Source organism: Tetranychus urticae, chromosome 1 (assembly GCF_039701765.1).
Source record: "Tetranychus urticae isolate SD_2017Ah chromosome 1, NJAU_TeUrti_SD_1.0, whole genome shotgun sequence".
Classification (NCBI taxonomy): domain Eukaryota; kingdom Metazoa; phylum Arthropoda; class Arachnida; order Trombidiformes; family Tetranychidae; genus Tetranychus; species Tetranychus urticae.
The window spans coordinates 5860346-5885659 of NC_142958.1; the positions used below are offsets into that span (position 1 = coordinate 5860346).

General features: G+C 32.3%; 8 protein-coding genes across 8 annotated transcripts; 5 read left to right on the plus strand and 3 right to left on the minus strand.

Annotated features, from left to right (window-relative positions):
- The first annotated feature begins 2746 nt into the window (after positions 1–2746).
- wal (electron transfer flavoprotein subunit alpha wal) lies at positions 2747–4239 on the plus strand. Its single transcript, XM_015929882.3, has 3 exons — positions 2747–3303; positions 3444–3828; positions 3897–4239. The coding sequence occupies exons 1-3, from the start codon at positions 2846–2848 to the stop codon at positions 4089–4091; spliced, it is 1038 nt and encodes a 345-aa protein (XP_015785368.1). The 5' UTR covers positions 2747–2845; the 3' UTR covers positions 4092–4239.
- Positions 4240–4598: 359 nt separating this feature from the next.
- On the plus strand, positions 4599–5164 carry Dad1 (dolichyl-diphosphooligosaccharide--protein glycosyltransferase subunit). Its single transcript, XM_015929883.3, has one exon. The coding sequence runs from the start codon at positions 4720–4722 to the stop codon at positions 5056–5058; it is 339 nt and encodes a 112-aa protein (XP_015785369.1). The 5' UTR covers positions 4599–4719; the 3' UTR covers positions 5059–5164.
- A 490-nt stretch (positions 5165–5654) lies between these two features.
- ZnT86D (solute carrier family 30 member 7) lies at positions 5655–8335 on the plus strand. Its single transcript, XM_015929814.2, has 5 exons — positions 5655–5908; positions 6023–6124; positions 6468–6581; positions 6666–7293; positions 7392–8335. Exons 1-5 carry the CDS (start codon positions 5826–5828, stop codon positions 7587–7589), a joined length of 1125 nt encoding a protein of 374 aa, XP_015785300.1. The 5' UTR covers positions 5655–5825; the 3' UTR covers positions 7590–8335.
- A 431-nt stretch (positions 8336–8766) lies between these two features.
- LOC107362701 (uncharacterized) lies at positions 8767–10106 on the minus strand. The gene is made up of 2 exons (XM_015929815.3): positions 9873–10106; positions 8767–9659 (listed from the first exon to the last, which is right to left on the minus strand). The coding sequence occupies exons 1-2, from the start codon at positions 10033–10035 to the stop codon at positions 8932–8934; spliced, it is 891 nt and encodes a 296-aa protein (XP_015785301.2). The 5' UTR covers positions 10036–10106; the 3' UTR covers positions 8767–8931.
- Positions 10107–10262: 156 nt separating this feature from the next.
- Positions 10263–10981, plus strand: LOC107362702 (uncharacterized). Its single transcript, XM_015929817.3, has 2 exons — positions 10263–10422; positions 10582–10981. The coding sequence occupies exons 1-2, from the start codon at positions 10397–10399 to the stop codon at positions 10913–10915; spliced, it is 360 nt and encodes a 119-aa protein (XP_015785303.2). The 5' UTR covers positions 10263–10396; the 3' UTR covers positions 10916–10981.
- Positions 10982–11770: 789 nt separating this feature from the next.
- Positions 11771–14668, minus strand: LOC107362270 (uncharacterized). Its single transcript, XM_015929295.3, has 6 exons — positions 14392–14668; positions 13892–14315; positions 12742–13407; positions 12538–12667; positions 12097–12454; positions 11771–11994 (listed from the first exon to the last, which is right to left on the minus strand). Exons 1-6 carry the CDS (start codon positions 14516–14518, stop codon positions 11978–11980), a joined length of 1722 nt encoding a protein of 573 aa, XP_015784781.2. The 5' UTR covers positions 14519–14668; the 3' UTR covers positions 11771–11977.
- A 907-nt stretch (positions 14669–15575) lies between these two features.
- Positions 15576–18981, plus strand: LOC107362672 (corticotropin-releasing hormone-binding protein). The gene is made up of 7 exons (XM_015929780.3): positions 15576–16828; positions 17239–17353; positions 17424–17795; positions 18028–18224; positions 18327–18435; positions 18530–18677; positions 18751–18981. The coding sequence occupies exons 1-7, from the start codon at positions 16757–16759 to the stop codon at positions 18761–18763; spliced, it is 1026 nt and encodes a 341-aa protein (XP_015785266.1). The 5' UTR covers positions 15576–16756; the 3' UTR covers positions 18764–18981.
- Positions 18970–24825, minus strand: LOC107362671 (uncharacterized). Its single transcript, XM_015929779.3, has 2 exons — positions 24465–24825; positions 18970–21605 (listed from the first exon to the last, which is right to left on the minus strand). Exons 1-2 carry the CDS (start codon positions 24515–24517, stop codon positions 19298–19300), a joined length of 2361 nt encoding a protein of 786 aa, XP_015785265.1. The 5' UTR covers positions 24518–24825; the 3' UTR covers positions 18970–19297.
- Between the last annotated feature and the right edge of the window lie 489 nt (positions 24826–25314).

The window sequence follows — 25314 nt, forward strand, 5'->3', positions numbered from 1 at the left end:
TGCCGGTTTGGTTTTATGTCAATGTTGCACATTTATACTCATTGATCTGTTCACATTATTTTTTTGAGTTTCTAATTTTTCTCTCTTATCATTTTTCCATCTTTAGACGGCTGCAGCTTCATTCTATTCGATATCACTTCTTTGCCATTTTCTACCTTACCTTCGAAGTGGACGTGAACAAAATTCAATCCGTGATTTAATTTACTTTGGTATTATATTCCCCATTGGTACCACTGTGTTTACATTCTTTTGGGGACTCACCTTTATTAACCCAAAGTTTATCCTGACCGATGCATCTCTCCTACCAAGTTGGATTAACCATTCCATACACACTTGGATTATGCCAGCAGCAATACTTGAAGGAATATGTTTCAATCATTCCAGGCCGTCCTCATCAGAGGGTCGTGCTGTGACTATCAGTTTCTTTTCAGCCTATTGTGTCTATACATTGATCATGGGTTTCGTCTTCAACAAGTGGCCTTACCCCTTTCTCCTAAAGTTAACCATTCCGTATAGATTGCTGTTCGCCATCATTCCTTTGAGTTGTTCATTAATGTTTTATACTCTTGGTGTAAAATTGAACTCATTATTTTGGAAACCGGAGAAACAACAACATAGAAGCTGAAAATAATCCTCATGAATTATCCAGGTGTATACCAAAAAAAAATAGGCTGGTGATATATAAAGTGAACTGCTACCATTCAAGTTGCAAACTTTACTTAAACTGAAGTTGACAACATTGCAATTCTTAATATATAGTTAATTAAGCTCATTAAGCTTCTGTTTGTCCCTCTCTTATCCCATTTCTACTCATATTTTGTCTTTTTAGTTGCAATTTGCTACCTTTTCATATTGCTCAATCATCAGTTTGTTGACAGTTTTCAATTGTCAGTCCACTTGAAATTAAAATTTCAAGTTTAAGGCTGTGAAATCCATCAAAAGAAAAAGTCTATGTAAATGCATTGCGTTTTCGATTGCTCATATTTTAATAGTTGGTGATGCATTTTACATTAGACTTTTTCATTTTGCCAATTTAGTGAGAAATCAAGAGATTTTCGTGTTAACAAAATTGACTGACATCAAACTGATCTACTTTTCACCACCCTACTGATAAATATTAATGTAACGCTAGTACCTTGATGCCAATTGGAGTAAATCAATTTCACTTATTAACCTGACCATTATAAGATAAAACTCAAATTCTACAGTTAACTATACTTTGGAATTACTCAGTCACAACAGCATTCAAAATCCACAATAGACGTTATTTGAATGGATTCAAGGCCCAATCACTAATTTAAACATCATTAATACTATCAGCACTCAGCTACAAGGAAATGCAAAGTGAAATTCATCTCCCTGGATTCCAGTTGTACAGAAATTCGAAAGTAACAAAAAATCACAAAAGTCAACTAATTGTGATTAACTCTTATTACACATCAACGTTATTCATTTTTCTCAACTATTGTTTCAAGCAAAAAATGTCTAACTAAAACCAAAAGAAGATACTAAAACCATGCAGATCATAAGCTCCTTGTAATTTATCCTTATGAATTTTCTCCTTTCCTTTCCTTGCCTTATTCTTAACCCTTAATTCCTTTTTCTTTACGTAATTTCTTTTCATTGTAACAAAAAATATCTTAAAGGTTTTCATTTTTCCTTTCATAGATTAGCTCCATTATTAGCACTTAACTAGAAGGTTTATAGAAAAAGTCAAATCTCTTTAAAATTTTACTCCACACCATTTGATTAAGGTATCCACTCTGTGCAAATGACCCCAACACCAAAATATTGTAATGAAAATCAACAGTAATTATGTACACAGTACGTTTATTTGAACCAATGTTTTATAAACACAATTGAAAACGAGAAATCAAGCTTTCGTATTTGGTTTTCTTGTCCAACAAAGTTATGAAATTAAATCAAATCTCACAAAACTTGATTTGTTTACCACTGAAATGATCTCTTTTAATTACGGAAGCCTCAGAATCAGTAAAAACCGTTAGCCATCTCAATTGATTATTTCAAAATGTAAGCAATAAATTTTATCATCTAATTTACTACTGTAAGCGTGATTAACTCATGATGGTGTTGTTTATTTGTTGTTTGCTTCGATTCCACAGGTCATTCCACAATCTTTAATTGTAAATGCTAAAGGTTAACCAACCCATTGAAATTGATTATCAGTGAATGCAAGATTAAAAGTAGGGTAACACTCATTATAAATTACGGGTGTGATCGGTCGATCTTGAGACTTTCAGCAGTCTTTTGATTTTATCATTTCCCTTGTTGTCGGCGTGATTGTCAGATGATGACTTTTGATGATGTGAAAGTGAAAAAGGTTTCAAGAATGCATGATCCTATGGTTAAGGAAAGTTTATCATCAGATATTGAAGAGGATAGAATTCAAAATAATGGTAGCTTGCATGCTCATCGATTGTTTTATCATATGAACTAACAAATGCCTTAATTTTAATAACCAATAAAATCTTAATCTTAACATAGAATAATACTTGAATATATTTTATCTACATGAGCCATATACTTAATTTTCGAATTCAATCACCGTTAAAATGGCTAATTCACATGGATAACTTATTTATGTAGGGCTAAATTAAACGAAAGCAATTACAATTAAAATTTTAAGAAATTTCCTTTTCTAACGTGATATTAGAATGAGACACAAGATGGCTGTACTATTTTTTGTGAGAAATCAGAAAACTCAAAGTCTGGTTTGAGTTGAGTTTGGCCTTAAGAATTTTGTTATTGTAACAAGCTTCTGTCAATTTTAAAGTTCACTAAAATTTAACTATTCGTTTATTTGATATTACTTGTGTTAAGTGAAATGGCTTTGCGAAACTTATTTCAAAACAATTTGCTTGGCAAAATTTCACATAGTTCAAGAAGCTTTTCTCATCGATATGCAAGCACTCTGATTATTGGTGATCACAAAGATGGTAAGCTTGATCCGATCACATTAAGCTGTGTCACAGCTGGTAAACAACTTGGACATGAGATGCATTGTCTAATTGTTGGTGATGGTGTTGAAAATGCTGCTAAAGAATTATCAAAAGTTGACCTGTTGAAGAAAATTTTCGTCGGAGATAATCCAGCTTTCAAGGGAATGCTAGCTGAAGCTATTGCTCCTTTGGTTGTTGAATTGCAGAAAACTAACGGTTATACTCATATTCTTTGTGGTGCTAATGCCTTTGGTAAAAATTTGATTCCCCGTGTTGGTGGATATTTGGATGCATCACCTATTTCTGATATTATTGGGATCAAAGATGATTCAACCTTTATCAGGTAAGTCAAGTCTACTCTCATTCTAATGTTGCAGTTCTTTGCAATATCGATATGCTTACTATGCTAGTCAAGTATACCCATCAAGGTCGAGCACCCATTTATCTTTATCTTCATCTATATCTATATCTGTTTATCTCTAGAACAATTTACGCAGGAAATGCAGTTCAAACTCTAAAAGCCAAAGACCCAATTAAGCTGATTTCTGTCCGAGGAACCAATTTCGAAAAATATGAACTTTCTGATTCCGCTAATGTACCTATCGAAAAATTGGATAAAATTGATGTAAAGGTTGATCAGGTTGAATGGATCAGTGCCGAGTTGTCGAAATCAGACAGACCCGAGTTAACGGCTGCTAGTAAGATCATTTCTGGAGGTAGAGGTATGAAAAGTGGTGATAACTTCAAGCTTCTTTACGATCTTGCTGATAAAATTGGTGCTGCTGTTGGTGCATCAAGAGCTGCTGTTGATGCAGGTTTTGTTCCAAACGATCTTCAAGTTGGTCAAACTGGTAAAATTGTTGCTCCTGTAAGTAATTGTTTGTTTCTCTATATTGGTATTCATTTACTGATACATTTTTTATGTTTAAATTTCAGGAACTTTATATTGCTGTTGGAATATCAGGTGCCATTCAACATCTTGCCGGAATGAAAGACTCTAAAACTATAGTTGCCATAAACAAAGACGGGGAAGCACCTATCTTTGAAGTTGCTGATTTTGGTCTAGTGGCTGATCTTTTCAAAGCGATTCCAGAAATAAACGAGAAAATTGATAAATATTTATCAAAGTAAAGCTTTTAAATTTTATATTCCGTCATTTTGGGTAAATGAAAAAAATTGTTGTCAAAATACTTTAACATGATATATATATTTAATATACTTTGTAATTTTTATTCGCATATTTTGCCTGAACTAAAAAAGTAAAGCAATGTTCACTAAATTCGTTTACTTTTCTGTAACAAATAACTGTAAAGTGCATCCAGCATATAAGTTTTTGTATCAATCAATGACTGAACCAGTTCACCACGAAACAATAAAAGTTCAAATAGCAAATTGTTTCAAAGGCGCATACTGTATCAAAAATATATCAATCATAAAAAGCATAAGTTTCATTAAGCCCATCTAATCAGGAAATAAGATTCAACATTTTCGATTGAATTTTCGTTAAAATTAATTTTCATTACAAGTCTCGTCAATCTTCGGGTTGCCGGTTAGCTGAGATTTGATATTCAGCTGTTGACTGACTGAGACTAAAACCGACTAGCTGAGTAAAAAGCATATTTACTGTGACACGCCATCTCTAGAATCACATCTTTCTGTGTTCATTTATTTTTGTTTAAATTCTTGAATTTAATATTTATTGATTGTGTTTCTGTCTATTTAATTGTTTTCAAAGTCCATTTTATACCAAGCCGTCAAAATGACCAAATTAGTTAAAGTCATGTCAAATTTTTTCCAAGAATACAAAGCAACAACCCCACAAAAATTGAAAATAATAGATGCTTATTTATTCTACATTTTTCTTACTGGAGTTATTCAATTTATCTATTGTTTATTTGTTGGTACCTTTCCATTCAACTCGTTCCTATCTGGATTCATTTCTTCTGTGGCATCTTTCGTTCTTGGTGTCAGCCTTCGCTTACAAGTTAATCCTGCAAACAAATCCGAGTTTGGTGAAGTCAGTAATGAACGAGCTTTTGCTGATTTCATTTTCGCTCACATTGTTCTTCATCTGGTAGTATTTAATTTCATCGGTTGAAATACAATTGAAACCTTAAATATCCTAATATTACAATTCCCTCATGTTTTCGGACATGTTTTCCAAAATATATTAATATTAAAATGACGCTTTTAATTACATGAAACCGCTCATTAACTGTCATTTATCAATTCACCATAATTTCATAGTAGCGTTTCGAGGTCTGCAACTATCATAGACTATTTTTATGATTTCAAATTGACCTATCAATTCGTGTTAATTAAATTCGGACAAAAATATTGATTGAATCAATTTAATTCAGCATCATGGCTTAGCCAGCTGTTAGCTTCAATTTTTACCTTTCATTGTTAGTTTTCATGCAATTACAGAGAGGGCAGTTTACGTCTCCTCTCAAGCAATAATTAATTAATGTCTGAATCAACTTTAATGAATCCTAATCATTGAAATATTAATTTTATTGTTGATAGGCATTGATTGAGAAACACTATCACAATTAAAATAGTAAAACTTTTAATTAATTTTGGAAAAAGACTAAACAGCTTGCCTTAGCGCCATCTTATGAACTTTATTGGTACCTTCCGGTGTAAAGCTTGGAAAGAGAAAAAGAAAGGGAAAAGCAACGTCAACATTGTCTCCATGGTTGATCAAAAGAAACATTCAAAATATTGCAACCATCCTGGGTTTAAGTGAATCGTCTTTGATTTAGTAAGGTAGTTTTTTTTAAATTAATTTAATTCGAAATTTGTTTGTTAATCAGTTCTATTGCGATTACGTGAAAGTGCAATTAGTTCAAATTAGATCAATCAATGCTTCCTCTTCATAATCATGAAAAAGAATACAAGGTTTCCAAAGGATTCCGGTTGAAAGAGAAATTAAATGGATGGTTAAGGTAACTATTACATTTACACCGATTTATCCTCACTTTTGCTTATCTAAATTACCATGTATCTGATTATAATGTCTTAATCTTTTCCTTCTTTCCTTCTTTTCTTCTTTTATCCAGGCTAATATTTGCCGATCAAACATCCCGTAATTTATTTCTATTTTTATTGTTGAATATTTCATTCGCTTTTGTAGAGTTATTTTATGGAATATGGACCAACAGGTACAGAACGATTTACGTGTCTATCATTTGTCAAATTCTCTAATTTAACATTTCTAGAGATTTATGTAATTGCCATCATAAGACTGTCAGAAACATATGATTCTCCTATTCCACACTTTCATTTGTCAACTTTACATTTACGGCTAATATTTGATACGTGCCATATTTGCTATCAATATGCTTGCTATCTTTTGTTAACATGAATTGGTTATTTCACAGATTTATTATCGTCTCAATGTGCCTAATGTTTGTTGATGATCAATTAGATAAAATTGACAATCCAAGTTTAATGACTATATTACCACTTTTTCCTATTCTAATTATTTAAATTTTTTATTTACAGTCTTGGTTTAATATCAGACTCTTTTCACATGTTTTTCGACTGTACAGCGCTAGTTGCTGGCTTAGCTGCCTCTGTTATTACAAAATGGAGACCGAATGATAGATTTACTTATGGGTGAGTTTATTTTGAGCATTTTCTTTCGATCATTGTAATCCGAACTTATTTCATTCAACTAATTTCTGTTTCATTTTCTTTCAGTTATGTAAGAGCTGAAGTGATAGCTGGCTTCGTGAATGGTCTTTTCTTATTATTTATTGCTTTTTTCATTCTTTCCGAAGCCGTTGAGCGAGCTTTCGAGCCTCCTGAAGTTAAACATGATAGATTATTTATTGTATCCGTTTTGGGCTTCATTGTAAATTTGGTTGGTATTTTTGCTTTTCAACATGGTGGTCAACTTCATGGACATTCTCATGGCCACGGGCATTCGCATGGACCCTCTTCCGTTACCAGTGACCATAATAATCATAATCATTCACACAATAACTCCAATCCTCTTCTTTCATCACATTCTCATAACCACCATGGCCATGGTCACAGTCATGACCACGAAGAACTTATACCATCTGGTGAAGATGCTCCAAAGAGTCAAATCATGCAAGGTGTATTTTTGCATATCTTAGCCGATACCTTGGGAAGTGTCGGTGTGATTATATCCGCTATTTTAATGAGTCAATTTGGCTGGATGATTGCCGACCCAATCTGTTCCATGTTTATTGCAACTTTAGTTGGTTTATCTGTTCTTCCATTATTACGTGATTCCATTGGCATTCTCATGCAGCGTACTCCAAAAGAGCTTGAAAAACTATTACCAGCTTGCTATCAAAGGGTAAGATCTACCAGATTTATGTCCTTTTATTTAAACCTCATTCTTGAACCCAGCAAATCTTTTATTAAAATTGTTTTTTCTTTTTCTTCCTGATATAGATTATGCAACTAGAAGAAGTTTATAATGTACATGAACAACATTTTTGGACGCTATGTTCTAACGTCTATGTTGGTAATGTAAAAGTTGAAGTGTCCAACAACGCAGATCCAAAGTACATTTTAAGTCATGTATCTAGTATTTTCAAGCAAATAGGAGTCAAGCAGATATATGTACAAATTGATTATGCTCATGTTTGATTTGGAAGCTAAATCATCTAGTGCAATTGGTTATAAAAAGCTAATTTTGATTACTTTTCTATTATGAAGCCATGAGCAAACTGTTAAATTAGTTGTGAATTATCTCATCTACATAAATTTCAACATTTCTTGAATCGGAGATTATCGGATTGGATTTATGGATAAACCTTAATGAAACCTTACGCTCTTCATTTCAATCCATTTATTTTCATTTCAATCCAGACGAGCTCGAACACAATACTATTGTTTTCACCTTACTCATTAATCATCCTCATAAATCATCGACAGCGTGTTCATCAGAAATTTGCTCGGAGATTGTTTACTGATACATGGATGACTGCTTTCTCAAGCAAAATCATTTTGCTTCTCTTGTTTAGTGGCTCAGAATAGAGTCAATGGCTCGGAATTGATGATAGTCTAAAGTTACCACCGACATGAATGAATAGTTTTCTAGCTAATTAATTCACACTCAACCATACTTACGTGTATCCCAAAAAAGAGCTGATCGATTCTAAATGATAAAGATGATTAAGAAATCAACACCATATTGCTAACGATTAAGGTTTATTTATTATTAACGTATCGAACATCAAATGTCCACCAACAGGTATTATCATAACTAATTTTTAATGGAACACCAAATTCTAATCAATTTTACAAAAAACAATCGAGAAACAAAACAATTTATTAAATTTAAAAAAATCATTTTGAATAATAGAAAAAATATTTTCTTTTTTAAATAACAATTGACTGAATAACTTACTTTATTACATCAAACAATTCTATAAAATATCCCTATTGGTGCTCTTCTCATCGCTTATAATCGCTCTTCATAATTCATTCTTATCTCAATTTATGTTTACTTAGAGGTTTCTCGGCTTTTGTTACAATTTACAAATCCTCAAAGTATCTTTGTCAATATTTAACAGTTGTTTAGTATCTAATAGCTTTTATTTCGATAATTTGATACAGATTTTAATTGCGAGGGAATTTCGAAGCTTCATATTTTTTGTAATAAACAATAAAATAATAAGAGTTCATTCGAGAGTATTTCTAATGTTTTCGGTAAAACTAGATGACCTCTTATTGTTGTCACTTCACTTTTGTTTTCATTAACTTTTACCATTGATGAATCATATGATTACAAATTGCATCGAGAATAACATTAGACAAGAAATTCATTGATCAAAATTTACCAAAATTGCATGAGAATTTTATTGCATCATTAATGAAGGTCGTCGTTTTATAGAAATTTGATAGAAAATATAGAAGATCAAGAAATTAGAGATTTGGTAAAAAAAGCGAATAAAAAATGAATACTTTGAATGAATTTTTACACATATTAATTATCTGACATCATAGATTCCTCTAATTTAGACAAATCCAGGAAATTCGGGTCCAGAATGAAATCCATGTCACTCCAATCTTTAAGCATACAATCAACAAGTAAATTGTCATCAATGTCAGCAGAAATGACATCCAAATCATCCAATATTGATGGTTCTGAGCGAATACTTCCACAGTTGTTCTCATTATCATTTAAACCATTACTGCTATACTCCGAATGAGAAAATGATTCATCTTTTACTCTAATTGATGCAATTTGGTCTTGATCATTGTCGTCCTCGTCATCATCAACCTTTGGAGCTCGTCTTTTCTGTTTACACTTGTTGTCCTTGGTATTCTTAATACTAATCCAAGTATTGGAGGGAATCGAAATTCGTCGAGTTCGCTTCTTTTTATGTTTACCTTTTTCTTTGTCCCGTTTCTTTTTCACTGGTAAATTGGAAAATCTTTCATTTAAACTTATTGTTGGCGGTGGTGAGGAATTCATCTTTTCACTTTCATCATCCATGATAATCCACGAGGGTCGATGATATAACTTTATATTTGCATCATCAGTAGAGGTAGACATTGTAGAATTATTGACTTTAAACTTAAGTTTGTTCGAAATAACTTTTTCAGGTTTCACAAAATTATCAAACACTTTCGATGATTGTGGTTGAACAGCTTGATTAGTTGTGATGTGACTTAGATTGGGTTTAGGAAATATCTTGGCTTCGCTGTAGGCTTTTTTAAATAATTCAGGTTTAGTTGACAATCGGCTATTAAAAGCAGAGTTGTTAACATCAGAGTGATTAATATCAAGACTATCTAGGTAAATAATACCGTTACTCTTAGTACTGTTATAGTTACTGGTATTATAAGCTTCCTTATAATTACTATCTTTTTTATTGTTGTTGATAGTTTTGTTATAAACATTCACATTGCAATTATCATTACCTGTTTCATTGGACAATTGAATTGCACTTCCCGAAGCTCCAAAAGAACGAATTGCTTTAAATCTAGATCTTGCAAGATATTTTGCCAATTTAGCAGGTCGCAATGGTCCAGGCGGTGTATTATAGATGTAAGGTGACAAAACTCTCATTTTATTAATTTGCATGAGGCTGAATGTGTAAACTAATTAAAAATAAAAACTCACAAAATATAACGATCTTTAAATAAGTAAACAAAATAACAATATTAGTTTCAATTCAGAGCTCTTGCAAGTGATTGGTGTAGTTTTTTATTTGTCACACTTTGAGAACGAGTTTCAGCCAATTGCATTTGAAAGCTTTCAATAATTTTCATTGTTACTGCCATCTAGAGACTTCAATATTGGCTTGCTGTAACTGTGTTTTGTAAACACTGTTTAGGTTTTTATCATTAAATCAACTGTTTCAAGTTCTGTTTATTTAATTCTTTGAGTTTAATCAAATATTTTAAATTTACTTTAAAACTTAAGACCCTCAATCAATTTCGGCATGGGTTTAATACGAACTACAGTTAAGTAAGTAAAGAATTTTTAACGCTTTTGCTTTTTGATTGACCATTAGATGCTGAGTATGACCTTGTCCTTTGGTAAATCAATTTGCGATATTATTATTAGCTTTATTGTTATCAACAAAATAATTTATGCCATGTCTTAATTTTATTTTTACTTATTTAGGTATGGTGTACCCTTAGGATTTGTGTATTGGACTGTCAATGCGGGTGAATGGAAGCCAATGGAATCATCGGAAGATTTGAAGAAGACAAGATTTTTATACAAGGAATTTGAAACTGCCAAATCTAAAATTTGCCCTTATGTTTCTCCTTACATGCCTGAGATCCCATTAAACAAGGAAGAGCTCATAGAAAGCTGGAACAGAATTGTTAAAAAAGGAATCTCATCGATGTCAACCATAGATGTGGTAGCTTCTATGAAAAAATTAATGTCACAATTTGAAAACACTACTCCAGCTCTCCCAGAACCTACTAATTCTTCTGAAACCAAATCTTGAAACAATTAATGTCATGAGTTTTGTTGAATAATTATATTAATAGTTTTAAACCTGTTTACCTGCCAATCCTGTGTTTTTATGATTTATAATGAATCAATAGCAAAATATAGCCAATGCAATTTTTTGTAGTAGAAACGGCAAGATTATTATACAAATATATGCGGCCAGTTACATGATGGATATATTTTTGAAATCGATGGAGTGGTCTGACTAAGAAAGGGGAAAAGTTCAAAGAAAAACTAAATTTTTGATAAGTCAGATTAGATTTTTGTTTTCAATCGCATTTATGTAATTTATCTCATATCGCAAATCTAGTGAGTGAATGAGTTGATCGTTTCTTGGCTAAGTCATTGTTACATCAACTCAATAAGCTAACCAAATAATATGTTTCTACCCTAATGATGGGAAAAAGTTGTAACATACAAATACATTTTGATAATCCAAAATTATATTCGCTTTACCTACCCCTTCAGTTTACTTGAAAAGCCTTGCAATGGTTTATGCTGTCCCCATAATATCATGATATCGCCAAAAAATATCCCTTTCCGGGAATTCGATTCATTCGTGAAAACATTAACCAACTGTGTGAAAATTAAATTGCTAATCCAGGGCTGATTAGAGATCCAACTACATTTCATTTCCAACTGATGGAGCTTTCAGAAAGTATCAAGTTGCTCAAGAAACATTATAAAACCTTACATGATATCTATTAATTTGTATCATGGGTGCATAATATCTAATGCTATTATGTGATATAATCATAGACTAACCACTTGACTCGATATCTTTTAAATCTTACTTACAATTGTTACTTGTTAGACTTTTTGCGAGTTCTGTAATCAAAATGTTGTGAAATTAGACATCATTTTTTTGCTCTATTAATCATGATCAATGAAAAAGCGAAAAAACAGACAAAATAGTTTTGAATTGCATATATACAAAAATTATTGATAAACATTTACAATTGAGCAAACTTAACAATTTTAAGCATAATTATAAGTAATCTAGTTGAACACATTGTATAAGCCATCTTCCTCAGAGAAAAGTTGACAGACTTCCACTTCAGTAAAATGAAGTTCCTAGAAGAAAAGAAATAATTAGTAAAAGAAATCAAAAATTAATATTTTTATAGACTGCATTATACTTGGGCTAATTTTTATAAAATTAATAAACTAATTTACCATATTTTGCCAATGAAGCTATAGATGATCCATATTTACTAGAAGTTTTAGCGGAAATTCCTGAATCAGTTGCTGTTTGTGCATAAATAGGAACATGATCAGTTTCATAAACAATAGTTCGAGTTGCTGGGGAAAATTGTGTGGTCGTATAAACCGTTGTATGAGTTGGTACCAATTGAGTTTGAGTATAAACAGTCTGAGATCTTGTTGGCAAAGAAGGGCTGAAATATGAAGTTGCTCTTTGAATTTGTGACCGAAGAGCAATCGGTGTACGAATGAAATTTGATCGCAATGAAGAGCCAAGCGACTGAGAATAAGGCGCTGATGATATCGAAGGGCTTGCTAATGCAACTGGAGACTAAAAATTCAACAAAAAGCCAAACAAATTCATTATCAAAGGATGAAAATCAAATTGAATCTTTAATGACTAAATCAACTTACATTAACAATGTGCGACTCAAACTGTTGTGTTTTTGTTATTTTCAATGGAGGCGCAGATCCAACCGATGAAGGAACCAAAGAAACTGGAATAGCATTTTGAATTACAGGAATAGTCTGAACATTAGGAGATCTGAAAAGAAAAGATTTGTTGGTGAATTAGATAAAAGACAAATAAGATGAGTGGCTAATTGACTGATACTTAACTGATTAACAGACGCTATTTGAACCATAGGTGAGGATTGTATTGTTGATTGTAAAGGCGATTGCATGGGTGACGCTTGAAAATTAGATGTAAAGATTCCCTGATTTGGTACAATAGTCTGAACTCCTGGTGAGGCTAAAGTAGCAACTGATTGAACATTGTTCACAGGAATCAAGTTAACAGAGTTACTTGTTGAGCCGACAATTTGATTTGTTTGAAAAGGTCCTTGGTTTTGAAGAAGGTTTGAAGGTGACAATGGTGCGGCATTCACATTTGGTGGTGCCATTGGTGAAAATTGAACCTGAGAAGCTGGAGCTAAATAAGATATTGAAGGTGACAAAGAAAGCTGACCAGCTTGTAATAATTGATTTGATCCAGTTCCGATGGATGTAAAGGGTGAAAATTGTGCCATTGGTGAAAGGTAAGATTCTTGAGACAAGAGTCTTGGTGAACCAATAATCATCCTTCGTTTTGCTTCTGGTGTTAGTTTCCTTTTCATTTTGTTGACTCTATTCTTGATTGATATTAACCCAACAGAAGCATCACTTGTCCGTCTGATTGATCCGTTCATTTGGTGCTTTAAATTGTTGAATTTACTCGTCAATTGTCTTTTATTATTGACTGATGTTGCTTTTTTCGTTGAATTTTTCTTTACCGATAAACCAATTCTGTCCAAATGAAAAGATAAAACAAATTGTAAGTTGATTGATAATCTTCATCATTGATCAATAATCAATTATTCCGTCTCATTTCAAGGTAATTTGTACTCCAATTCATTTCCTTTCATTGATAAAACTACGAATGATTCTTCATTTAAAAGAGTTTACTATGATAAGTCAATTAATTGCTAGATAATTTCCATGAGCTTCAGTGATGGAATAACAAAAGTTAAGTAAATTGTGTTTCATTCATCAACTTATTATGACTTTCGCTATTTGTAATCAACCCATTGGTAATCAATACTATGAAGACGTTTACAGTAATACAAGATGTGTAATTCACTGTCATTAGAGTCTGATCAATTAATAAAATAAAAATTACATTTAAGTTCATTGTTATTGTTAGCACTTTATGCAGGTAAATATAACCGATTATCAAGTCAATAGAGTGATCGCTTATCGGGTCAACTGATCATCTAGTTACACTACTTACCCATCTTTCTGGTTAAATTTGATTAGATTTGCTTTGGGAGTGGTAATTGATTCACTTGATATTTTTAATAATGGTTTTCCTGTTGTTATAACTTTCTGATTAACCAAGCTTTTATCAACTTTCTTACTCTTCACAGACTTTACTAAAGTTGTTTTTGGTTGTTGGTTTTCAGGTTTTCCTTCCATGAAGCTTTGAGAAACTGAAAAAGCCTTTTCATCGACAGGCTTTAACAATGATCTGACAGCCATTGGATCAGGTATAATCAAATCAGAATCAGTCAAATCATCCCATTTGTCAAATTGATCAGTTTTATCCGTTATCACCTCCGTTTGTTTCTTTACATAATCAGTTTCTTTGCGATCAGTTGTTGATTCAATCCTGGTCTTTGTAGATTCAGTCAAAGGTTTATTTAAATTTGGTATTCCTGGAGTTAAATCAACCAAAAACATTGTCGTTTAATAGTCAATTAGCAACAATTAAAGAGGGAAAAGTAAACTTACCGAGTTGAAAGTCAGAGCTTATGGAGTCCCAAGTATCCGATTGGTTAGTATCACAGTGGATTTGCACGATTATAAAACTGGACACAAGTGCGAGGTAAAACATTTTCACTAATTGAAGTGAATCCATTTCACATTTGATTTCAACTGTTGCACGGTCAGTTTCAAGTGTAATCTAATTAACAAAATCAAATTCTTTGAATTTACGTTTACATTTGAATGAATGTCACTCTTGGAAACATTTTTCACTTGACTCTTCTCCTCCATATTAGACGACAAACAAGGAAAATGAAAAGATCATCTTTTTGATTAGGCAACATAAATCACAATCTATTATCTTTTCATCTTAATCCAGTTCAACCAATTTAATTTTTCTAATTCTTATTCAAAAGGCCTTTAATCGTGAGAAATTTCAAGTATTATCAACATTTGACCGCAAAAGCAAAATGTTTTCATTTTTCAATTCAATATCCAGGTTAAACCTCATTTCATTTTAGACTAATTTGCTTTTATTCAATATTTATTAATAAAAATGAAATAATATTGATCATAGTTGATGAAAATACGAACAAATTTAAATCTAAATTTTATACCAAACTCATGAGATATTCATTTTTGCTCAACAATCAAAAAACAGTTGATTTCATTGTTGTCCTTCATCGACTAATATTACGTCCTAATTGAAAAGCCAATCCCTTGTTCTTAATCCTCTTTTTCATTCTCATCTTGATTATCAGAATTATAATGTCATCTTAAAATCAAGGAAAAGTCTTTTAGCTGATAATACAGATAATTGCATGATACAAATTGTAGTAAACAAAATGAAAGGTAAATCAAATCGAAGCTGACTGGCTGTTGATTTCATTTTATATGTAAACAAAGCATATTTCAATCAATAGAAGTAGCTAATCAATAATTATTTAAGATCGCATCTTGATTGAGACATTAAAACAAATAAATGATATTGATACAAGTCAAACAATAGTTGTTGATGAAAAATGGTGAATTGCCATGCAAGCTTGTGTTTTGTTTAAGGAATGGTTATTTCAATAAAATATTAAGGTTCCACCATGAAATGATACAATTACAGAGGAAGAGATTACGGATAGAGAAAAGAGAAAGTATAAGATCAAGTGTCAGAACTGATAAGCAATGAAGATGGCTTTGAATATGAGCAAAAAAAGATTAAACATTTTCGCTTATTCTGCCAGATTTGTCAATGAAAAATGTAATACCAGTTAATGAGTTGAAAAAAATTCAAAATATTTGTGAGACTTTAGTAATTTCATTTGTTTATCTATTTCTGTGTTGATCCAAGTTCACCTCAACCCTGTCTTCATCATCAATACATAAGCAGCGAGAGTAAAAATCATCTCTTCTCACCTCAATCTCAATGTTGATGATGAAGTAAATAGCTGAAGACGTAATCGAGGCGACTGAAAGACGCCAAAATGAATAGCCCGGAATCAATTTAAAAATAGTAATTTTTACTCTTAAAAATATAGCTTTTTTTGAAGGGAAGAAAATGTTTCTCATCATCATTGGTACTCATCTTCCTCCAACCCATGATCGTCTCTTCCCTGTGTAGCCTCTTCCTATGGCTGAATGTCTCTGTTCACCAGCCTTAGGCTTGTATCTTCATTTGGACTCAGCCTTTGCACCAACCTACTTCATTTATATCCTTTCTTTCTTCAATCATCATCATCATCATCATCGTCATCAGTATCAACAACATCATCATTAACAAAATCATTTTGCCTTCTCCATTGACACACAGTCATAAATCTTTGATCTAAAAACGTTTTCTTTTTGCTTACATTTGCTCCTCTCTTATCCTGCTTAGTCTCCAGTCTCTCTGTTTTCACCGTTACTGTTTTTACTTATAAACATTGATTTTGCATTTTTAATTTATGCTTACTTAATTTAACCTTTTTAATATTCAGTTTATTAATTTATTCATCAGTAAATATTGCTCAAAATTACTTAATTCATTTTCACTCAATAATTATTTCAACTTGGATCAAAGTAAAAACCTTTCGTTGCCCAGTTCACCATCTTTTTACAATGTGTATTTTGTTTGTGGATATCTTGTAAAGCCTCATGTTTTGACTACCTCAACTAGATTCAATTTGATTTTAATTTTTTTATTGAATCTTTCATGCTATAACCATCTTTATCGGCTGTTAATGTTCAAATTTCAAGTCAACATTTCATTGTCCACTCTTTGCTTCTTCTAGTGCCTCAAACTCATCACAAGTCATCATATTTATTTAATTCATCTTGTGTCTAATTTTCAAAATTTTACTGGTTTTACCTCTTCTTCTGTTTCCATATTTCATTTTATTGGACTTGTAACACAATCTTGATAATGTCATGTCTTCCGTACTTCATTGTATCTTTCTACCTCTATTCAACTCTCCTTGCTTCTATCGTTTCTTTGGTATGTTCACTCTATAACACTATGCATGTAAAGTAATGAGTGTTATTGTTAATTACGAATATTCTGACTCTATCTATACTTGATTAGCATGCTTCATTTTAAATGAAAGCTTGACAATTGTGAGTTAAATAATGCAAAAATAACAGTATCTCATTAGGTCAACACAACCAGAATAATTTCCACAGTAAACAATCACAGACTAAAGTTAACAATAGTGCAGGATAGTAACCCTAACCCATTGTTATTATCAAACTGTCGTTATATTCAATCAAGATGAACCATCTTATTCTATTTCATCATTACTTGCCTCTTTTTTACATAACCATAATCGTGTTGTGCCGCTGAAATGATGAAAGAAACGCTAATTCTTTTCCTTTCTCAATCTATTTCATGGTGAAAAAAATACTCAGGATTTGAATACAGAAGAAGAATCTAACACTACCAGATTTGACTCAATTGATCAAGAAATATTGGACATTCTTCGTGGTGATACAATAACAAAGCTTGAACACGATGAACGTGGTCGTAAGTATAACAACATTTTAATACATCAGGATCAGTGTATTTTAAGCTAATTTACTTATTCCAATTACAGAATGTATTTTCGTTAAATCTGATGAAGGTGTTTATTCATATACATCACCTGGAAACATAACCGAAGTCTGTGGCCTTTATGTGATCGCTCAACCTGATCAAACCGTTACCTTTGAATTTGAAAATTTTTCAGTTGATTGTACAGACAATGGACTTATAAGTGTTATAAATGGATGGGAATTGAATGGACAATTTTTTCCAGCTATAACGGATCATCCTGTACCAAGAGATGAGCGATATCAAGAATATTGTGGCGATAAAAAGCCCAATAAAAAATTTGAAATGTCACAAAATGTTGGCCTTATTGAATTCCAAGTGCCCAGAGAAGGAGATGGATTCAAGATAATAGTTAAATTCCAGAATAATCCTGAACGTAGGTTAAATTTCTCTCGTAATGGTGCTATATGATTAGATTGTTAACCTTTAACAGCCTTTAGCAGAATCTCAATATTCTTGAACCTGTTTTGTGACTATAAATTTACCAAAACAAGTAAAATCACGAGCCAAATGTAACCAACCTCGTGAATTATCAGCTGAAATTTCATTTAAACTTGTTTCAGTTTAAGCAATAATTTATATTTCATCTTTGGTCTTTTTATTTTCAGCCTGTAATGCTATTCTTCGAGATCCTCAAGGAGTTTACACGATCAAAAATTTTGGACGAAAAACCAATTGCAGTGTTTCCATTATGTTTCCCGAAAGTTTCCAGATAATATCAACTGACATTGGTGTGCGCACAAAGGAAGGAGACTCTGATCCGATTGCCAACAATAATACAGTTGAAACTGGACTCATGAGAGAAGTAGGTCCAAAAAATCTGATTGATAAACTCTTACCCTTGAATAAGATATCTTTTGAGGATGAATCAATTGTTTAATTGAAACATCGGCCTCCTGATTCACAGTGTAAAACCAGTGGTGTTTCTGATTATGTTGAGATAATTGGTGGCGATGGCTTAGACACGGATATAATGAATGTCGCTGGAGAATTTTGTGGACTTGAATTTCTTCCAGGTAAATAAGCAATCTTAATGTACTAAATTTACAGGATACTCATCAGTTGAAATTATATTTTAAATTTTCTTTTCTTGTTTCTTTCATCTTTAAGGGAAAATCCAAATTGACATTGCCTGTGGTAATACAGCTGTTAGGATGGTTTCAAGTGGACGCTATGAAAATTCAATCACAATTGCCTTTGATTTGATAACTCAATTTTCAACATCCAATTTAATCTGTCCAACGTTTCGTGATTTCCAGTAAGTTTAGCCAACATCTAATTTAGATCATTTGAAAAAGTTCTCATTTATTTTCTTCTATTACTGTTACAAGGTCCATTGAATAATTTAGATTGGCCATAATCTCAGTTGAATTAATTGCTAATAAAGTCAAATGGGTTGACCATTCTTTGCAAAATACTAACCTTGCTTAAAGTACTTTGGACGTTAAATCGTACCTGCCATGAAATCTCAACCAATAAATTTATCATGTAATAAGAATAAATTTTGTTACCTTTCAACAAAGAGAAAAGGAAATTTCAATTTGAGAATATTTTACCTTCAATTTAAATTTAATTTTCATTACAAAACGCAACATCAAATCTATTGATTGTCCGTTTTTCACTATACTATTGCAACAGTAAACTATTGAAATAATATTAATTTAGTTGTTGTCAATATAGATGTACTTGTAAATCTTACGATGAATATTTTAGAAGTGGATTTTACAACGAAGTAATCTGTTCAGTATTTGAAAGATTTTGTTTCTCTATCTTTATGCAGTTTGATTACCAAAACTGGAGACACATTTCAGGAACATGAGTCGGATAGAGTAAAAATTACAAGATAAAGATAATGGTTAGCAGTATTTGTAATAACGGTTAATATTGTGTTACTGGAAGGAAGAAATGATGACCACCAGCTTCACCCTTGTATTGATATTCAGGATTTTTGGGTGATAAATCAACAGCTGGACAGTAAAGTTTATTACGAAAAACTGAATTGTATGTTGTTTTTGCAGTCGTTTTGTTGTTCTTAGTACTCATATTAGCAGATGTTGATGTGGTTGCTTTAAATGTTACAAGCTCAGCTTCAGATGAGGTTCTAAATAGATCACGATGAGGTTTACGTTGATCAGTTGATCGCGATTCTCTTATATATTCAGTGATTTGAGAGCCATCTTGAAAAAAGTGTTGAGTTGTCGTTTCAAACTCCATGTCACCCGAAAACCGTAGATGGCTTTCATTACGATTTTTAGCTGGTTTATTTCTAGGTAAGCTTCGTCCGCGTCTATATTTATTTTTATCTTCGTTATCTGCGTTAGCCTCTTTAGATTGGTCAATTTTATCCAATGATGGAATACTTTTTGATGCTTTGAGTCTATCTCGTTCGACTTTTAAAGATTCCTCATAAACGGTATAATGATCTTTTCGTGAAGTACTTTGATTACCATTGGTTAATGTTGCATTTGCATTATTGCGATTAGAATCGGTAACCTCACTTGAGCCATTAACATGAACAGTTTCACTGTTTGCTACTCCTTGGCTATCTGCTTTAAATTTACCATTCAATGTAAGTGATGAAGTAGGCCGTATCGGACTAGGTCTTACTATGGGAACGGCAAATGGTACGGTTCCTCCTGATTTTGCTGGGATAGGCGATTTATTGTGTGATCCCCGTCCATCACTCTGATTGGAAATAGTTTCTCTCTTTTCTTTCGCGTTCTTGTCAGTCTTCTCTTTGGTTTCGTCATTTCTAATACCATTCACTACTTTATCATTTTTGCCCTCTGAGCTATGCTTTTCAGTGACACTTTTGTCTGGTAAGTTTGATCGACCACTATTGTCCCCTTGATTTCCTTTTTTCGATGGTTGATGATTGTTCTTCTCTGTTTCTGATGACTTGGTCATAGAATCAGTTCCGTTGATTGAGCCATTTCGCCTATTTTCTTCCACCTTATCACTAACATCGATGTTATGAATGCTTTTTGATTTTGTTATTGTTGTTTCCTTAGTCTCTAAGCGATTTGAATTGCTTTCATGGTGCTCATGTGAAGCTTTCACTTTTGAATTATTTGTTTTAATTTTATTGGTTTCAGAAGTAAGTAACTTTGTAGTAGAGTGTTCAGCTGCTCTCTTTGAACGTGATTTTGTTTGACTTGTCGAATCTCGCCCATTCGTTTCATGCGTGTAAGAGCTATTGGAAGCTTTGTTTTTAGGTTGAAGTGGCTCGATCACTCTTTTGCTGATAGATGCTTTTTTGTCCATTGACCTTGCCAACGCATCCAGTCTCTCTTGAACCATTTGCTCACGACTCTGGTCCACAACTATGAAATTTTTGTAACTCTCTTTGTTGTTTGTTGAATAATAACCTTCTCCACCGGGTTTGAGTGATGTTTTTGGCCTGTGGCGCCGCTTGTAAGGTACAGTTGGATCCCAATCTGCTTCACCCCATGGAGAAACACTACGATCGTGCACACCTTCTTGTCTTGAGAAAACCAATCTTTGAGCTGCTGAAGAATCTATTGTGGATCTGAAGGTTGTTTCCAGATCCATTTGTCCTTCCAATTTCAGATTATCTGTTGGTTTCACTTTTGTTGGTCGAGGCACAATCCACTCTGGTTCACAGCTAATACTTTGATCTTCTCTGACTGAAACATCAATATGCGAACCACCAGATTCTCGGTGACTTTCCATTATTTGGCTACAAGATGATTCAGCTCCTTCTCTGGTGTAATTAATTTTCGACACCTCTTTGGTTTGATCCAACTTGTTTGAGACTGACCTTCCCTGAGATTCAGATCTTACTATGTGACTTATTTCAGTGTTTTGATTTTCAACTGTTCGTTCAATTGGTGGTAATTTTCGACTATTATGTAAACTGTTGTTGTTTTTATTAACACTATTCCTACTATTAACAGCTTGATTACGGTGACTTGCTCCTCCTCGTCCTTCTCTGGAAGCCACCGATGAAGCGCTCGGATTGGCAACTTTTGGATAAGAATTAGCAATTGATTTCAATGCTTCTGGTGATATCTGCCACTGTTTGCGACATTTTTCTCTTCGAGCTATCCTTTCAGCTTCAGTAATATCCTTACCAATAACATAATCACCGACTCCAGTTGAAACTGTGTTATTTTTTCGCAACGAGCATATTTCATAGGGGTCGTCAGGATTGCATTTGTGTTCACTGTAAAATACATGAAGAAGAATAGCCACAAATTAATACAATGTAAAATTAAATAAACCAAATATAAATTATAATAACTGAACTTTCGTTTTAATCTGTTATTAAAAATGTAACTGGTTCAAGCTTTAAAGCGCCTTAATCAAAGAGGAGCAAGAGATAGCACGACGAGGTAAAGGGTGTAAAATGAGATAAGGGCTAACGCAAACTCTCGCTGATAGAGGGCATTGAAGGAAGCTAAAAAAAGAAAGACAATTTTGAAAAAATTATAAAAAATTAATTTTGAATTAAAGAGATTAATTTGCTTTTTAATTTCTCTCTCTCTTTGCCTTTCTTTTTTATTGCCATCTATCAGCGAGAGGTTAAACTAGCCCTTATCTCATTTTGCACCCCTTACATCATCGTGCAGTCTCTTGTTACTCTTTGGCCTTAATCTTTCCAAATTTTGTGCAAGAAAACAATGCCATCTAGTATTTTACAACTTCACAGAACACAAAAAATGTAATTAATTTTAAGTTTACTTCAATTTTATCATCATTACTTTTCATAGCAGATTTTATTTAGAATGAGGATTCTGTTTTTTCCTTCACCCTGTTAGAACATGATTTTCTCAGAAACCTAAATTTCTAGAAAACGCAACCTACATGTATTTTGCGTCGCTGTAGTCAGATCATGACCATCATTTGTCATAAAATTTTTAGAGCCCTTTAGCCACAATTTAGCGCAAAAATTTGTTGAGGTCGCTTCATATATTGTATTTATTGTACAGATTATATAAATTAATTCGACGTAAAAAGAAAAGGAGATTAATGAATGAAAGGATTTCAAAGTTACTTTTGCAATTGGTTAATTGAAACAAATCAGTAATTCCAAATCTGATAAAGTTGAAGCTTACATTTAATGCATAGCGAAGTCTTCTGAAAGCGCAACTGTATGCAGGATTAACTCATTAGATTATTGATTTTTAATAAAATTTTGGAAGCAATCCAGCGTCCATTTCAAAGGTTATTACATGTAAGTATGTTAAACAATTCAATAATTAAAAATTTAAGAATTGATCAAATAGCGCGCCCTTTGATGGCTGATTGCTCTATTCTGTAATTGGATGAATAATTGCTAAAAAACAATTCTCTTTGAATGTATCACTGTTTAATTTTTTTTGCTGAACTAATTATTTTTATTCAATTTCACATGCATATTTCCACAATCTAAAAATATTAAATATAATTTAAATTTGTGAACGATTACTTTTTTCAAGGAATGAAATCAAAATGGATCAACAATTTATTTCCTGTATTAGCCTACCAGAAGCTAATGTGTTAACTTTTGTGTTGAACTAATGGTATCCAATTTGTTTGTCATTGGTATCGTTGCTTTGGTGTATCAAGTGATATTTAAAGAAACTAACCTTTCTCCAGTTAATTGCTGTAAACAAAAGAGACACTTTGTTTCCGGAATTGGAGCTAGATTCGATTTGGATCTTAATTGTGTTGGTGTATTAATAAAAAGGAAAAGGTCCCATCGATGTTTACCACAAGGAGGATGATATCGATGTTTTAGCATAGATGATAATACTAGTCACTGATGTAATGGGCATACTTTATTTCGTGTAAAAAGATGCTTGGTTCACAATTAAGTTGGATACCTCAATTTACTTCAAATAGAAAACTCGTGTAAATCAAAACTGTTTTCTCACTAAAAATTGCACATTTAAATTGTAAAAAAAGACCAAAACAAAAAGACAACAAATTAAGCCAGCTTTAATATATTGATTGTCATTTTTGGTTATTTGACTGACCGCAAAAGGGATGTAAAGACTCAAAGAGAGGGGAAAATCATCATTGGTTCAACCTGTTTGTGCATGATTCCTCTGAATTTTTATGATACTAATAGTAATGATGATGGTTGCAATTAACTAGAAGTTTATGTGGTTACTCTTGGTTAATCATTCCTGAAATGTTGCTACGATACTAAATGGTGGCTATCAAATAAAGGAAGAGGAAGAAGACGAGATTGTCCAAATATGTAACCATTCTAAACCATGAAAGATGAGCAGATCGCCCATGGACAGAAATGATGGTGAAATTCATGCTTAAAATAAGTGTAGTGGCTGCTGGTCGGTATTGGCAAAAAATGAAATGAAACATATTAAAGTCTAATCGATAAAATAGCTGAACCGTTTAAACTTGCCTGTCCTTTGTTGGTAACCATAAAACTAACGTGTTAACCTCCTTTTCAAGCTTTAATTAATATAAATATTGTCTCATAACTTTTCACTTCTGATTTGATCCTTGGAAATAATATTATGCGGAATAGTTTGAGTTATCAGTAATATCAATGGATTGGACGAAATATTAAACCATTTATCAAATCAATCTGCCCTTGATCCTCTTTAATCAAATCCTACTTTTTGCAGTTTATTACGCCATTGTTTCAAATCAAATTGGATTATTTTGGAATGATTGTAATGATAATTTACAGTCTCAGGGATCAAATTGTGTCATAAAGTGTAAAATAATAGTTGGCTTGTAACTTGCTTGTAATACTGGTATATCGTACTGGATGGAGAAAAATCCTAAAATATTTTCAATTGCAGGCTCAAAGTAGCGAAAAGTTGCAAATTTGTTGATTTTCTGTGGTAAAATTTGACCATTAAAATAATCTCAAGAATGAAATCTGCTTTAGATAATCCTGTTTTCAAGAAAATTTTAGAAAGTTAAAGTTGAATACATTATTACTGTATGCTGTACAATATCAATATTTGAAACTGAGACCCTTTCTTGGCTGCTTCTTGATTATTTACTCAAGTGCTTACTTAAACTCTGATGGGTTGAAGATGAATGAAAAGTAATCTTAACTTACCCACAAATACAAATCTGGCAGATACAAAGTTGTTTAATAGTCGCATTAGGCATTCCAGTAATCTTTTGTATGAGTTAAACACTTTCCAATGAACAGAAGACACCGGCGATGATAAAATCTATTAACTTGTTTAGTTGGATACAAGATTAAATAAAAGATACAACTTTGAAGGAATTAAGGTAACAGCTTGAAACACGGATAAAAATGAATTAGGATGAAACTTTTTAACTCACTCCAAGTTCAGCACTATGCTATCCATTTAATTGTAGATTTTTTCACCTAATTTTTTTCTTCGACGTTTACTTTTGAACCAATTTAACTATTATATCTGGCTCACTCTTCCTTCTCCCTCTCCTAATTCAGCCAAAGATAACTTCCTCATAGGACTGGCCGAGCATAACAATAAGCTGTTTGCATGCAAGAGAGACCATCCTCATAGACTAGTCTCTTTGGTTAATATAATTCCCTGGAAGATTCTCTGTCTAAAAATAAGGTCACCGAAATTTGGCTCATCTTTTATTTTAATTATATTCATAAAATTAGCCCAATTTAGAGAACCTATGAATTTTCAGAATTTTTCCATATGAGAAGGCAAACGAAGAATACGAAAAGATCATCTTTTTGATTAATCACAATCTTTTATCTTTTCATCTTAATCCAATTCAACCAATTTAATTTTTCTAATTCTTATTCAAAAGGCCTTTAATCGTGAGAAATTTCAAGTATTATCAACATTTGACCGCAAAAGCAAAATGTTTTCATTTTTCAATTCAATATCCAGGTTAAACCTCATTTTATTTTAGACTAATTTGCTTTTATCCAATATTTATTAGTAAAAATAAAATAACAT

What these genes read in the sequence shown, in the direction of transcription:
- wal (XM_015929882.3), top strand. Translation starts at nt 2,846, where the DNA reads ATGGCTTTGCGAAACTTATTTCAAAACAATTTGCTTGGCAAAATTTCA. An exon ending in GATGATTCAACCTTTATCAG is followed by an intron (nt 3,304 to 3,443) that starts GTAAGTCAAGTC and finishes GTTTATCTCTAG; the next exon opens with AACAATTTACGCAGGAAATG. An exon ending in CTGGTAAAATTGTTGCTCCT is followed by an intron (nt 3,829 to 3,896) that starts GTAAGTAATTGT and finishes TTTAAATTTCAG; the next exon opens with GAACTTTATATTGCTGTTGG.
- Dad1 (XM_015929883.3), top strand. Translation starts at nt 4,720, where the DNA reads ATGACCAAATTAGTTAAAGTCATGTCAAATTTTTTCCAAGAATACAAA.
- ZnT86D (XM_015929814.2), top strand. Translation starts at nt 5,826, where the DNA reads ATGCTTCCTCTTCATAATCATGAAAAAGAATACAAGGTTTCCAAAGGA. An exon ending in AAATTAAATGGATGGTTAAG is followed by an intron (nt 5,909 to 6,022) that starts GTAACTATTACA and finishes TCTTTTATCCAG; the next exon opens with GCTAATATTTGCCGATCAAA. An exon ending in TATGGAATATGGACCAACAG is followed by an intron (nt 6,125 to 6,467) that starts GTACAGAACGAT and finishes TTTTATTTACAG; the next exon opens with TCTTGGTTTAATATCAGACT.
- LOC107362701 (XM_015929815.3), bottom strand. Translation starts at nt 10,035, where the DNA reads ATGCAAATTAATAAAATGAGAGTTTTGTCACCTTACATCTATAATACA. An exon ending in TCAATTGTCCAATGAAACAG is followed by an intron (nt 9,660 to 9,872) that starts GTAATGATAATT and finishes TATTTAAAAAAG; the next exon opens with CCTACAGCGAAGCCAAGATA.
- LOC107362702 (XM_015929817.3), top strand. Translation starts at nt 10,397, where the DNA reads ATGGGTTTAATACGAACTACAGTTAA. An exon ending in TTAATACGAACTACAGTTAA is followed by an intron (nt 10,423 to 10,581) that starts GTAAGTAAAGAA and finishes TTACTTATTTAG; the next exon opens with GTATGGTGTACCCTTAGGAT.
- LOC107362270 (XM_015929295.3), bottom strand. Translation starts at nt 14,518, where the DNA reads ATGGATTCACTTCAATTAGTGAAAATGTTTTACCTCGCACTTGTGTCC. An exon ending in AAGCTCTGACTTTCAACTCG is followed by an intron (nt 14,316 to 14,391) that starts GTAAGTTTACTT and finishes ATTTAACTCCAG; the next exon opens with GAATACCAAATTTAAATAAA. An exon ending in CAAATAGCGTCTGTTAATCA is followed by an intron (nt 12,668 to 12,741) that starts GTTAAGTATCAG and finishes TTTTCTTTTCAG; the next exon opens with ATCTCCTAATGTTCAGACTA.
- LOC107362672 (XM_015929780.3), top strand. Translation starts at nt 16,757, where the DNA reads ATGTCATGTCTTCCGTACTTCATTGTATCTTTCTACCTCTATTCAACT. An exon ending in TTGCTTCTATCGTTTCTTTG is followed by an intron (nt 16,829 to 17,238) that starts GTATGTTCACTC and finishes AAAAATACTCAG; the next exon opens with GATTTGAATACAGAAGAAGA. An exon ending in AAACTGGACTCATGAGAGAA is followed by an intron (nt 18,225 to 18,326) that starts GTAGGTCCAAAA and finishes CCTGATTCACAG; the next exon opens with TGTAAAACCAGTGGTGTTTC.
- LOC107362671 (XM_015929779.3), bottom strand. Translation starts at nt 24,517, where the DNA reads ATGCCTAATGCGACTATTAAACAACTTTGTATCTGCCAGATTTGTATT. An exon ending in TGCCAGATTTGTATTTGTGG is followed by an intron (nt 21,606 to 24,464) that starts GTAAGTTAAGAT and finishes TGTATTTTACAG; the next exon opens with TGAACACAAATGCAATCCTG.